This window comes from Nansenia antarctica (genome assembly GCF_963989245.1).
Source record: "Nansenia antarctica genome assembly, chromosome: 12".
Classification (NCBI taxonomy): Eukaryota; Metazoa; Chordata; class Actinopteri; order Argentiniformes; family Microstomatidae; genus Nansenia; species Nansenia antarctica.
In genome coordinates, this window is record NC_137682.1 from 17468123 (window position 1) to 17481854 (window position 13732).

The 13732-nt window shown below is 44.4% G+C and overlaps 1 protein-coding gene across 1 annotated transcript; it reads left to right on the forward strand.

Moving 5' to 3' along the window:
- Positions 1-1586: 1586 nt before the first annotated feature.
- Positions 1587-3392, forward strand: rrs1 (ribosome biogenesis regulator 1 homolog; the record flags this gene model as incomplete). The annotated part of the gene is made up of 2 exons (XM_080543598.1): positions 1587-2193; positions 2863-3392. 2 exons carry the CDS (start codon positions 1587-1589, stop codon positions 3390-3392), a joined length of 1137 nt encoding a protein of 378 aa, XP_080399724.1.
- Between the last annotated feature and the right edge of the window lie 10340 nt (positions 3393-13732).

Consider the following 13732-nt stretch of genomic DNA (forward strand, 5'->3'; position numbering starts at 1 on the left):
ATATCATGCATTATGTAGTATACAAATAACATGACCCTATAATTTCTATGGTTAATGACCAAGGTTGGTTACCCTTGGGTGGATATGCCTGACGTGCAGAATTACAATCAGCAATTGTACCATAGGTTGAGGCGACTTTTATAGATGAAGCTAGAGAGACTCTTGCCTCTTATCCATCTTCCATTTGATTAATAGACTGATTACACTGTTGAGAGCCAAATATTTCTAGGAGATTTTGAAGAGCGTAATTGACACATTTTGAAAATACTTGCTAGAATAACAAACCCGGGAAATTCCTGTAAGAATTCCTTGAATGCTCAGATTGTGCAGATTTGACATTGGCAAATATCATTTTGATTCACAGAAGAAGATTCACCAGTTGCAAGTTGAGTTTAATGCTTGCAAATCTTATTGAATTCATCCACGAATGTATTCATCAAGTTACATGTTTGCAACTGTTGTCTTTTACGGGCTTGCACGTGCTGTTGGATTTATTCCCCAAATAAGTCACAGCCTTGTAAATCTTTTTTTGCAACTACTAAATTACTACTGATTATACAGGTGCAACTCATATTTTACATGTGCAAATCACTTGCTATACATTCTTACATATCATCTATATACCTTCATATTTCACTCTCATCACCCCACACTCAGCCCACACATTGATCAGACACCAGACGAGGGATGTAGCCTACTGTACTTCCATGCCCCCCTGCACTGCATTGAGAGGATTTGAGTTGGCCTACTACATACATTGTGGAACCATGGATTCTTTAAGATATATAAACGACTTTATTAGTCTAATGTTAAATGTAACTGTTTCATTTTCACTTTAAATGGGAATATTGGGAGGGCACTCAAGAGAAAATGTTGGAGTTGGCAGCAAGTTAAGTAGACTATTAAAGAAAGAAGAGGCAAGTCAGGGGATAGAAGAAAATAATGTTGAACAGAGAATATAGGCCTACCATCTGTATTTGGAGTGATGGGATACAAATATCCTGGGAAAGGACTCATCTAGATTGTAATCATAAGTGCAATATTGAAATACAACTGTGAACATTTCAAACCGGCAAACTGCGACACTTTAAATGAATGTGCAATAATACTATGTGCAATATGACAACCCTTGTGTACATAAGGTTCAGAGATAGGAAAAGTTAGGATATTTATAGCATAGCATAGAGTACAGCACAGTGTTTTATTTGTATAGTATAGTAGTATAGTATAGTGGATAGTGTACATAGCCTTTATTTATGTAAACCAGCTCTTTTCCCTTTTTTTTTTTACCCTTGGCCCTCTTGTTTTTAGTCTTTTTCCAAGCACCAGGGGAGCCCCCCCCCGTCTAAATTTCGTTGTATGGTACCTGTACTATATCAATGACAATAAAGACCATTCATTCATTCATTCATTCATTCATTCATTCATCATTATCATTATGAACGTAAGTAACCCTCTGGCGCCACCGCCTGGATAGATATGGAACGTTTTTCTCGAATTATGAGCAACCCGGAAATGAAAAAAGATTGACCCTTTTACGTCACTTACAAACACACGTGGGGACGGACACGCTGGAGAAACGAAAAATGGCAGCGTGCAGTGTAGAAGACGTGCTGGCCAAAGCCGAGAGAGATGAGGTGGAAAAACTGAAAAGCATCACCGTTAAGAAAGAACAGGACCTGGAGTTTGACATCGGTAACTTGCTCGCCTATGACAAGAACCCCGTTGACATCCGAGGCTTCAGGCAGCAGAATAAAGAGGCCTTCCTGAGCTCGCTGGCCCGGGACAACACTCAGCTGCTAATCAACGAGATATGGAAACACCCGACCGAGAGGGTCCAGGAGGTGATCGTGGTCAAACTGCCCGATCCCACCACCGTACTGCCCAGAGAGAAGCTCCCTCCCAAGGTGAAAGCCGCGACTAAATGGGAAGAGTTCGCCAAGCTGAAGGGGATTCAGAAGAAAAAGAAGACCAACATGGTGTGGGACGATGTGGCCAAGGAGTGGAAGCGCCGGTGGGGCTACCAGAGGGCCAAGGACGACACCAAGGAGTGGCTGATCGAGGTGCCCGTCACCGCGGACCCCAACGAGGACCAGTTCGCCAAGCGCAACAAAGCCAAGAAGGAGAGGGTGGCCAAGAACGAGCTGAACCGCCTGAGGAACATCGCCCGGTCACAGAAGATCAAAGTACCAGGTCAGGGTGTCCGCGGTGTCTTGAAAAGTATTGAAAGTTGATTAATCGATTTGGGGGAAATCAAGACCCTTAATAAGTCGTGACGTTAGAATTATAAGGTTCTATCTCCATTTTTGTCAAAATTGAGGTTTTTTACATAATCTGATCCATTAGGTGTTTATTAATGCCTGTGTGGTGTTATTTTTAAAATGTTGACATTTTTGAGTTAGTAATTCATAAAATACAAAGGTTCCATCTCACAAAACATAATGGAATGTAAAAACTTTGACGCTCAATATCTCCGAACTGCCCTAAACGGAGATAGAACCTTATCATTCTAAGCTCACGAAGTATTAAAAAGTCTTATTATCATGATTTTATGAGGTCTTGAATTTTGTTGGTATTTTTCTGAATTAGACTCTGTACAAAGAGTTTGAGTCCTAAAAACTTTTAGTAAAAGTTTGTGAATTTATTAGTTTTATTAAAAAACAAAGATGAATTGGAAATTGTGTTGTATGATAGTGGTCTAGTAGTCTATTGCAAACTAAAGCTGTTAAGTTAAAGGTGTCACTGATGTCAACGGTTACAGCTCAAAGTGGCGGTGAGGTCTGGAAAAATATTGACAAGGTCTTTAAAAAGTCTTAGAAAGGTATTGAAATTAACCTCAAGATTCCTGTATATACCCTGCAGGTGTTGGACTGACGCCCACTACCGCGCCATCAAAAACGGACTTGGCTCGGGCTGTCGATGTGTGCAAGGTGTCCACCGCCTCGGTGGGGAAGTTCCAAGACCGTCTACCGAAGGAGAAAGCCCAGAAAACAGGCAAGAAGAGGAAGTTCCAACCCCTCATCGGTGACTTCTCCAGTGAAAGGCAGAAACAACTGGATCTGTTGAATATAATGGACAGCAAGAAACCTAGGCTCGATGTCACCAAAGCCGTCAACAAGCAAATGCGAGAGGAGGACCGGGAGGAGCGAACAGCCAAATATAAGGGAAAGAAGGGACGCAAGGGGGGTAACTTCTCTGGAAAAGGAGGAAAGGGTGGTGGGAAAGGCAACGCGTCTGGGGGTAAATTTGCGGGGGGTGGGAAGGGCAAACCGTCCGGGGGTAGTAAATTTGCAGGTGGTAAAGGAGGTGGCAAAGGAGGTGGTAAAGGAGCAGCGGGTAGAGGCCCAGGGTCTGGAGGCAAACGAGTGGCTGGAAAGCCTGGAAAGCGCTAGGGGCTGTCTTGAACTTTGCATGGTGATCCACAAGTGCCGTGTCAGAATCAGGATGGCTTTTATTACATCCCAATACACAAGTACACAATACTCAGCTAAATGGTCAACATATTAGGTACCCAAAGAGTACAATTCATGTCACAAATATCGAACTGTAAAGTATGAAGTGACTGTTTTCATAACTGTCAAGTTTTGTCGTGGAGAAATGAACATAACCCTTGTTTTCTTGCCTTGTGTGCTGGTGCACATTTCTTTTTGGGCTGAACTGTCATGCAAGTTGTAAATAATATATGAGGTTCTATGTAATGAACGTATTTCACCTGTCCTTAATTACTAGTATATTTGTCAATGTACATTTGGGTACACATTTTGTCCATGTGTACCCATTTCATCAGAAAAAAAATAAAAATAAAATAAACTTCAAAGTATATCCATGGTCTTGTTTGCTTCATTCAAGATGTCTCAGCCATGTGCACGCAATTGTTTCCATTCAATATACTGTGGTGTGGCTATTGTTTTACTCCTATTTGTGTGCACTACCTGAGCAATTACTCTGTAGATTCCCATATAGATATCCCTACTGGCCAGCTGACATCAACACAAAACAGTGGACATTTAAATGACATGTGGGTCCCTGAAGGTCTGCTATTGTTCCATTGTTGAGTCCTCCCAGGAATATTGATCAGCCGGTCAGTATGTATTAGATTTGCCCCTTACACATACAATGACAGAGGCGCATAATATGTAAGGGGGTGCGGGTGATGTGAACTCCCCTACTCAGAGTAATGCAATGGAATCCATCATTGTTGCTGTGTTTAGTGGAACTGTACTGTACTGTCTCTCAGTCCATCCAGTAACCACTGGCTTTTAGGACTAGATGCATTGGCCTCCAGAACTTAAAGAACGTTCAATTAATTCAAATGCTTTAATAGTGTTGAAACAAAAACCCTGCATTTTCTGTTTGACCCTACTGAGGTAGCGTCCCTGCCTGCCTGTGCAAATAGTCATTACATTTATAACAGCAATAAGCTGTTCAATATGGGTTTAGTGCAGATGCCTTGCCACATTCTCATCAATGTGGTAAGAATAACAATAATTTAACCTTAACTTTGAAAATAATACCGTAGCTTGTCTCACAAATGTTGCTGGGCTTTCCAAGAACTATCCAGTTCATCCAGAACTGTCCGCTAATCAGCTTAGCAGTGCTGTTGGTTATGTAAAGACAGGGCTTTGGCAGCATCCCAGTGTGAGCTAGCACACTAAACTGTCTTAACTCGGGTCAGCTTTCCCTTCACTCTGCCAGGCCAACATTTCAGCCGACACCCACAAGTTACATGTGTTAGGAAATAACATCATCATGTTTTGGTGAATGTGAAATTTCTTGCCAATATTCAAACTCTCCATTATGCTAATTCATGTAATTAATTATGAATTATGAATTAATTATGCTGAAATGAAAAATGTCCCTAAATGTAATCAATACTTTCATCATCCTTGTCAAGCATCTCTACACTAGACTACATTAAATTAAATATGGACACATTCCAGTCGGAGTGGCTAGTGTAGGTGCTACTGAGAAGAGATTGAATCAGAGGTTAGTGAATCCAATCTAATGCTAGCAGGTTAAGAATGTCAATGAGGTTAATCAGGTGTCCAATCCATTTAGATGTGTGTCTAAGTGCACGTCTCAATGTTTCATAATCCCTGGCCATTTGTATTTCCTGACAGGCCACCAGAACTATTACCTCCTCTCACAATACAGTAAATATAGAAGATATTCAACACAGTAAAGGGGAAGTTTATGCTATTTTCTCATTTCTATTTGAAAGTATTCGGTTGGCAAGCAACTGTATTTGGTTGTATGGATTATTTCATGAATAGAGTAGACAGTCAGACTTAAACATTGATTCTATATCAATATATCTTAGAAATGCCTCATGAGCTTAGTTCAACTGTCTTACCACATTAGAACACAAAATATAAGCTTATTTTACTCCACTGCTTCAAACAATGTAAGTATAAACAAATACTGTATAGCTTAAAAATGGATGGTCAGTCCTTGCATCCATAGCTCCGTCTATGAATTTGAGAGTGGTAACATTTCTCCAGCCCCATCCTTCAGCTGTTTACCAAGAAAGTGGCGGGTGACCTCTTTGCTGTTGTTTGAATCCACGATTGCCTCTTTAAATAGGTAAAATATGTTTTAATCAACAGTATTCTAATGGAGTTGAAAAATGTATCCCTTTCCACCACTACCTCCTGCTGCCTTTCTCTCAAAGAGCGACTCAATAATAACATTCATTTGATTCTTACATTGTATGCTTTTGTACTATTACTATCTATTTTTTTTCTTCTTTTTCTAAATGACTGCATAATCTCCTTCTTTCTTGATGGATGATGCTGTTTGACTGCTGTCACAAACTCACAGCAAAGCCCCGATGCACTAGAGGTGTGTGTGTGTGTGTGTGTGTGTGTGTGTGTGTGTGTGTGTGTGTGTGTGTGTGTGTGTGTCTGTGTGTGTGTGTCTGTGTGTGTGTGTGTGTGTGGGGGGGGGGACCATCTGTTGAGTGGTCCAGGCCCAGTCAAAACTCCATTCATCTATGTCCTATGACCACTGAAAAATGGGACACCGAAATCAATCAGGTCGCTCTGACGTGAAATTATGAATGTTGATCCATGTTGGGCTAGCATAGCATAGGCTTCAGTCTCCACCTCATGTCTCTGGCCAGATGGCGGGAGGACAATAGGCAAAGACATTATACTGAGGTGCTGACAGGCTGAGGTGGTCAAGCATGATCTTATAGAGGGGGGGGCTGGAGGTCCACCAGAGCACGACAGGATTAACCAGTTCAATGGACGTTGGGACAGTAAACAACGTTTTGATGCCCTGTGTTTTAAAGTGTGTGCATGTCTTAATACTTGATTTACTAGTATATAAATCAAAGTGCATCAAATCTTACGAAAATGACAACATTACATAATGTGTTTGAAATGGTTTAACTAATAGTACAGTAGGCTTTCTGTGTTATTCTGCATATTTGTACATGTGTCATGTATTTGTGTGTGTGTGTGTGTGTGTGTGTGTGTGTGTGTGTGTGTGTGTGTGTGTGTGTGTGTGTGTGTGTGTGTGTGTGTGTGTGTGTGTGCGCGTGTGTGTGTGTGTGTGTGTGTGTGTGTGTGTGTGTGTGTGTGTGTTCTCTGCTACAGTAAGTGCTGCAGGAGGATTAGTCACCTGTGATTATTTAAGGCAGAGAGTGAGTCCACAGGAGCCTCCGTCACTGTAGGTCAGTCCGTCAGGATGCAGCCCATCTACAGGCAGACTAATGACAACTTTGAGGTCTTCACCACAGTCCTCTCCCCACAAGGTGAGTAGCAACATACTCCTGAAGCCTCATTAAGACATTTAGATGATTATTAAACATCGTTTTTAATGTGTGTACAGTCTCACAGTTGTCCTCATAAACAGTCTGAAAGTATCATATTCATGGACATTACATTTGTTCATCCTTTTATTGCTTTGGTTGTGCTAACGGTAAAGGTACCGAAAACAAGCAGACTATTGTTCTTTGTGAGTGTTTCTTTGTGAGCTCTTTTTTTCTGATTCATCTCTCATTGGTTGACAGTGACCAGGGGGAGATGTCGCTACAGACATGCTGCAGACATAAAGGCTGAGATGGCAAGTTCTTATGCTGTTCTTGTTGTTTGAACACATTTCTCAGACATACCTGTACTCTGAGAAAGTGCATCAAATCTTATGAAAATGACGTACTATCTACAAATACTTGGGTAGAGTTGCTCCTCAATTCATCCTCAAATCATTATGGATAATCACATGCAAGCCCCTATAGTTTGTGACAGATATTCAAGCAAAATGACATCAATTGGTGAGGATTGTACTTCAGCAAAGCTCTCGTTGGTTTAGCAGTTATGTCATTCTTCTGACAAACATCAACATTTTTTTAAAAGAACAGATGTGTGCACTTCTGCTGAACATTCAGGGTTTCTTTTTAACGACGAGGCCATGCCTCCGTCACATTTGTCTTTAGACACCTAATCATCAACTCTTTAGATACTGAGCCTTATATTCTCCATCCAGAGAGCCGGTGATCAGTGGGCTGCAGACACCAGTGATGTAACAACTGATGACTGAGCAAGAGCTTTGAACATGACACTGTTTTGATAATCACATGGCATAACTATAATCATTATCCACTACAGAGGGGAGGACACAACATTGTATTAGGGATTAATATGCCTGGACGGTGTAATTGCTACTTTGTCCTCTAGATGGTGGTATCACTCAATTATAAACCCCAATGGCCAGATGAGCTGGAGCTCTCTCAGGGTGATGTCATCCTAGTCCTGTCCAAACACGAGGAGGAGAGGTGGTTTGGGCGGCTGCAGAGCGGCCAGCAGGGGTACTTCCCTGCCTCTCATGTGGCGGAGCTGAGCGAGGTTAGTGATGCCTCAATATCAATGAATGATGTTTCTATAATCTGACGTTTCTATAATCTGATGTTTCTATAATCTGATGTTTCTATAATCTGCTGGTTAGGCAAAGCCAGATTTTCATCTCAAGGTTGATTCTATTCTATTCTGTTCTATTCTTTTTTCTTTTTTATAAAATTGTATTTTATTCGACACTATTCTCTTCAAGCATGGATACAAGATGAAAGGCCGTTGTTTGAAGAATGTTGTTTGATCCGATCACAAGATAACTAGATAATGACACGGTCGGTCATCATCCTGTACAGTTTTATGAATAGCCCTGAAGACTTAAGTCACAGTCCTGTTTGTCAGGTAAGAATAGTCCCTAGAGCCTGCCAGCGGTTCAGGTCAGGACAGCAGGAGAGCAGGGCAGCGGTAATCCCATCCCAACACACGGCTGCTGTTTGTGTTCTCAGAAGGATCATGACGGTGAGCTTGCTAAAGATCTCCGCCGCTCGCTAGCCAGACGCAGCTCAGCCCCAGCCTGTGTGTCAGGGGTCCATGGGTGAGAAAAACAACACAATTACACATAACATGCACACACAAACACACGCATGCACACATGCACCCACACCCACACTCACACCCATACACACACACACACACACACACACACACACACAAACACACGCAAGCACGCACACACACACACACACACACACTGAAACACACCTCACCCCCACCCACAACAAGTGCGTGAGAACGCACACACACACTGAAACACAACTCACCCCCACCCACAACAAGTGCGTGAGAACGCACACACACACTGAAACACAACTCACCCCCACCCACAACAAGTGCGTGAGAACGCACACCCACACACCCCAGCAGCTGTTCCACCCATCATGCCCCCCCCCCCCCCCCCCCCCCCACCCTTCATCCGCCCAACCAGCACCCCTGAACAGGTGGCCCCTCTCATCCCTCATTAGATGACAAAGCGCACTGATTACACCCCCCCCTCCCTGATCAATTCCCTCTCACTGCACTGCTGCTCACTCACGGCACACAGGACCACAGAAGGGGCTCACTCACACACCAGCAACAGTTTGAGTTTGAGTTTTTTTTTACTGTATCAAACAGAGCTGTCCGAAGTGCCTCAGTGAACTTTCAGTTCAGGCAGAGCTAGTATAAACACTAAACACTTGTTGGATATTTTTCCAAGAATTATACCAAATCATCAGTTTGAATTGCCCCACTATGTGGTTAGTGCTACATGAGATTCTGTACAGCATGGTGCCTTTGTACCATGTGTGTGGAGGTGGATCTAGAGATGTGACAGTCTGTGAATGTGTGTGTGTGTGTGTGTGTGTGTGTGTGTGTGTGTGTGTGTGTGTGTGCATGCCAGACCCCCCCCCCCCCACACACACACACACACACACACACACACACACAAACACACACACAGCTCCCGAAAACAGCCCTGCACTTGTCTTGTCTGCGAGCAGCAGTGGAATTTGGGTCACCAGGAATAAACAGGGCCTTTGTGTTTGTTGTTTCCTCTTTGTCCCGCAGCGGACACAGGCTGCAGGCACTCAGGAGGCCTAGCAGAGCAGGAGGAGGGGGAGTGGAGGGGGGCCCGGGGGAAAGGGAGGGCCCCATCCCGGTGCTGAGGCTTCAGACCCCTCTCCCTCACCCCCCCCAGCCCCAACCTCAGGCCCAACCCCAAGCACACAGCACCCCGAGCCTTTTTCGCAGGATCCTGTCCAAAAGCCGTAGGAAGAGCGAGAGCCACGGAGCCACCAACAGGGCCTTTACGCCCAACTGAGAGGCCTTTTCTTGGGGGCAGCCGAGGAGATGTGGGGTGGGTGGAGTTGGATGTGGTGCGGAGGCGAGGTAGAGGAGAGAGGGAGGATGATGGGAGGCGGCAGGTGATAACATTCTGAACCGCCCCAACGGGGGTAGGTAGTTGTTGCCATAGTAACTATCATGTACGTAGCTATGGCTGGTCCTCTTGCTGCATAATTAGAGGCAATAGTGTGGGGGTTAATGAAATGTCAAAAGGAATCAAAAGTGTGTGTGTGTGCGTGTGTGTGTGTGTGTGTGTGTGTGTGTGTGTGTGGTTGTGGGAGTAAGCCATAAATTGTGGGTTAAGTGAGGGAAAAGATAGATTTATGACTATATTTTCAAAAGTCATAGCCAAAAAATGTCCCATAAGACTGCCTGTGCTTTTCTTGTTCCATGTTGGCATCTTCACTAGGCTGTTTTCACTTTGTAGCAACTAAACTAACTAAGCAAAATAATGTTTACTTTATTTTATTTGTTTTATCCTTTTCATAAAAAATGTTCAAACATTTCCTCGTGAGTGATGTCCGCTCATTTCTAGCATGTTCAAATACATCACCGTTTTCCACTCAATGCGCGCAGGCTCCCATTTTACAGGGATGAAAAAAACAACAACCTCTCAAGCGAAAGGAAGTGTGATTGAGGCGTGTTGAAAGCACTGCCAAAGGAAATGGCATCATTATTGTGAGGGTTGCCCCAGCAACGCTTAAACAGCTCTCAGTGGCTCCACACAGTCCTCAGTGGTGCCTCCCAGCATGTCTACTCAGCAGGACCTCAACAGGGTAGGGCTGAAGAATGGATCCTATGGGAGGACACAAGTGCACTGCTGTCTCCGATCCTAACCCTAACCTTGACCTCTATGGGACTCGGACACGCCCACCGCAGTGTTTGGTCATATTGGAATGATCTATTCTAATAGGGGCCATTTTATGGGGGGCCATCTCATTGACTGATGATCGTGGGTGTGCGGCTGGACGTAAAGTGACTCCACAGTGAGACTCACACGTTCTTACTGGTGCTAAACCTCAAACGCTGAGCTAGCCGTTATTTACATACAGTATATACAGTATATATGTATAGTACATTTTCTTAGTGAGTTGGAGACTCTGTAAGGTTGAAACGGGAAGGGCAATAGAGATTATAAACACGTTTACTTGCTTCTTATTTTTATTTGACATTGGGGGGTTTTAGGCTGAAAACCTGCCACAGCCATCTGCTGAGAGAGACTTAACCAGTCAGAGAGGAGAGCAGCTTTCTCCCCCTGGCCTCTCCTTCATTCATTTGGTCTTTCATTCAGCGCTTTAATCAGCCTTAATCCAGGGCTGACTCTGCCACTCTCTCTGCCACATGCACTAAGGCTCTGCAATCTGGATTATTCCAGTTTTAGTAAATGACAGACACAGTGTGTGTGTGTGTGTGTGTGTGTGTGTGTGTGTGTGTGTGTGTGTGTGTGTGTGTGTGTGTGTGTGTGTGTGTGCGTGCGTGCGTGCGTGCGTTACTGCGTGCATTACTGAAAAAAAGTAATGAGTTGCTGTGATAATACTCATTTAGAATTTTAACCATACTGCATTGCGAGGGTAAAGAATAGGACCCATTGACTATGTAAATGTGGTTTTAATAAAACAAACATTTACAGATTATTTTTTGGGGATAGCTAAATGTTATGTAGTAATATTGCTACAGGGAGCCTTAACAGGAGATGACTGTGAGGGCAGTAGTTTGCTTAGAGAGGCAACAATTGAGCTGGGCTGACTACAGAGTGTGTGTGAGTGTGTGTGTGGGGGTGGGGGGGGGGTTATCTTATGGAGGACGGATTGTTCCCCTGCCTGACTCCTGTTACCTCCCCATCTCACCTGTGATGCAGCAGATGCTAGGTAGGCAGAGTAGACCAAACCTAAAACCTGACCTTGCCCCACCCCAACCCTCTTTCCCTAATACTCTCTGTCCTCAATGCCTATTCAACAAGGCCCCTCGACACCCCAAGAACACACACACACACACACACTCTCACACACACCCATCCCCGCAGGCTCCAATTACAGTCCACAGACACCACAGAGAGAAACATAGCCTAAAGCAAGTTGACTGTAAGTGGCCTGTGGACCCACAAACAAACATGTAATAAATTGTAATCTGTAGTCAATGAATTCGGTGAGCTGCTACGATTAAATCTATTAGTCAAGCCCCACATGCTAGGCTAGGCTAGCATTCATGTATACTGTATCTGAGCCTGGTTAACCTCACACAGAAATAACACACACACACACACACACACACACACACACACAGGGGTAGTGGAAACATTGACCTATATACAGTACAGGTCCAACATATACACACACACACACACACGCACACACATACACACACCACACACACACGCACACGCACACGCACACACACGCACACACACACACCACACGCACACGCACACACACGCACACACACACACACGCACACGCACACGCACACACACACACACACACACGCAGAGCTGTTATTTCCCGCCTGAAGTGTCCCGGCCTTGCACTGGTCCGCTGGGTGTTGGGGGCGGAGCCTAACAGGGTGCCTGCCAGATGACTGTCCTGTCAGCCCTATAATGAGTTGCCATCTGCTGTCTGGCACACACAAAGGCTGTGTGTGTGTGTGTGTGTGTGTGTGTGTGTGTGTGTGGGTGTGTGGGTTATCGTAGGGGCCCAAACCCTGACACATGCTGTTTCTTCACTGAACACATACACATGCACATGTAAACACAAGTAAACACACACATACACATCGGTAAAAGGCAATCCAACCCAACACACACACACACAGACACACGCGCACGCACGCACACACACACACACACACACACACACACACACACACACACAGAAGTGTGGCTAGTATAAACACAAATGAAAAGGGGTGTATTCTCTCAGCTAGTGTCTTCACATGGCCACTACTACTGACTGTCGCTGGTCAGCTCCATGAAACACATTCATTCATCTATTCTACTGTATCATGCATGGCCTACTTACAGTGATAGGTCTAGTACAACACAAACACAGGATATAGCAACACACACACACACACACACACACACAAACAATCCCTGCAACAGTTTATTATGTTTTAAGATGAGGGAGAGAAAAATGTTGCCTTGAAATGACTGAATGAGTTGTTAGCGAATGAATATCTACTACTATAAATGCATAAAACAATGGACGCACACATGACTGTGTTATGCAACAGGTGTTGCGGACAAGCTGAGTCAATAATTCTCCGCTGGACTAAAACAATGCATCCAGTCAACATTAGCAGCTACGGGCTGCTGCCAATAACCAATTAAGAGGCAATGGGTCTGTGACATCTTTCAGGCTTGAGTGCGGACCACTCAGCAGAAATGGCTCATGTCCGGCTGGCGATACGAATGTGTGAGAGAGAGAGAAGGGGAAGGCAGATTGATTTAGTGTACGTGTGTGTGTTTGTGTGTGTGTGTGTTTGTGTGTATGTGTGTTTGTGTATGTGTGTATGTTGCTCCAGCAGAAGGCAGGTCGCCTGGGCCTTACGCCCCTCCTTTTGGGGGCAATTGAGTGAATGGGCCTGTAAAACCAACAGCCCTGAGGGACAATGAGACCCGGAGGCATTAAGTCATGGGTGACTGGACCCCTTTAGGGCCAGCAGCTGACCCTGTGGAGAGGCCTCTTGTTCTGGCAGAGGGGGGCTCGTGTCCAAGGACCCCAGGCCAAGCTGACAACACCCCAACACCCCCCCCCCACACACACACCCGCCCAAACACACACACGCTGGTGACAGGAAGCAGGGTTCAGATCTAGACAACCCTGGCGACTGTCAACCTCCACCCCGACAAAGTCACCTGCCCTACTGTCACCTCCACCTGACTGACTATGCAGGGTTGATAGGGCACACTGTAGACCATAAAAGGGATATAGTGGCAGTGACTCAAAATCCATGCCTTCTGGGAATAATAGAATCATTGTTTTTTGTAGTGTTTTTTTTTTTTTTTTTAATGAGACACCATTTTGCAATGCACATAGCATTTCAATATTTTTGTATTAAGTACA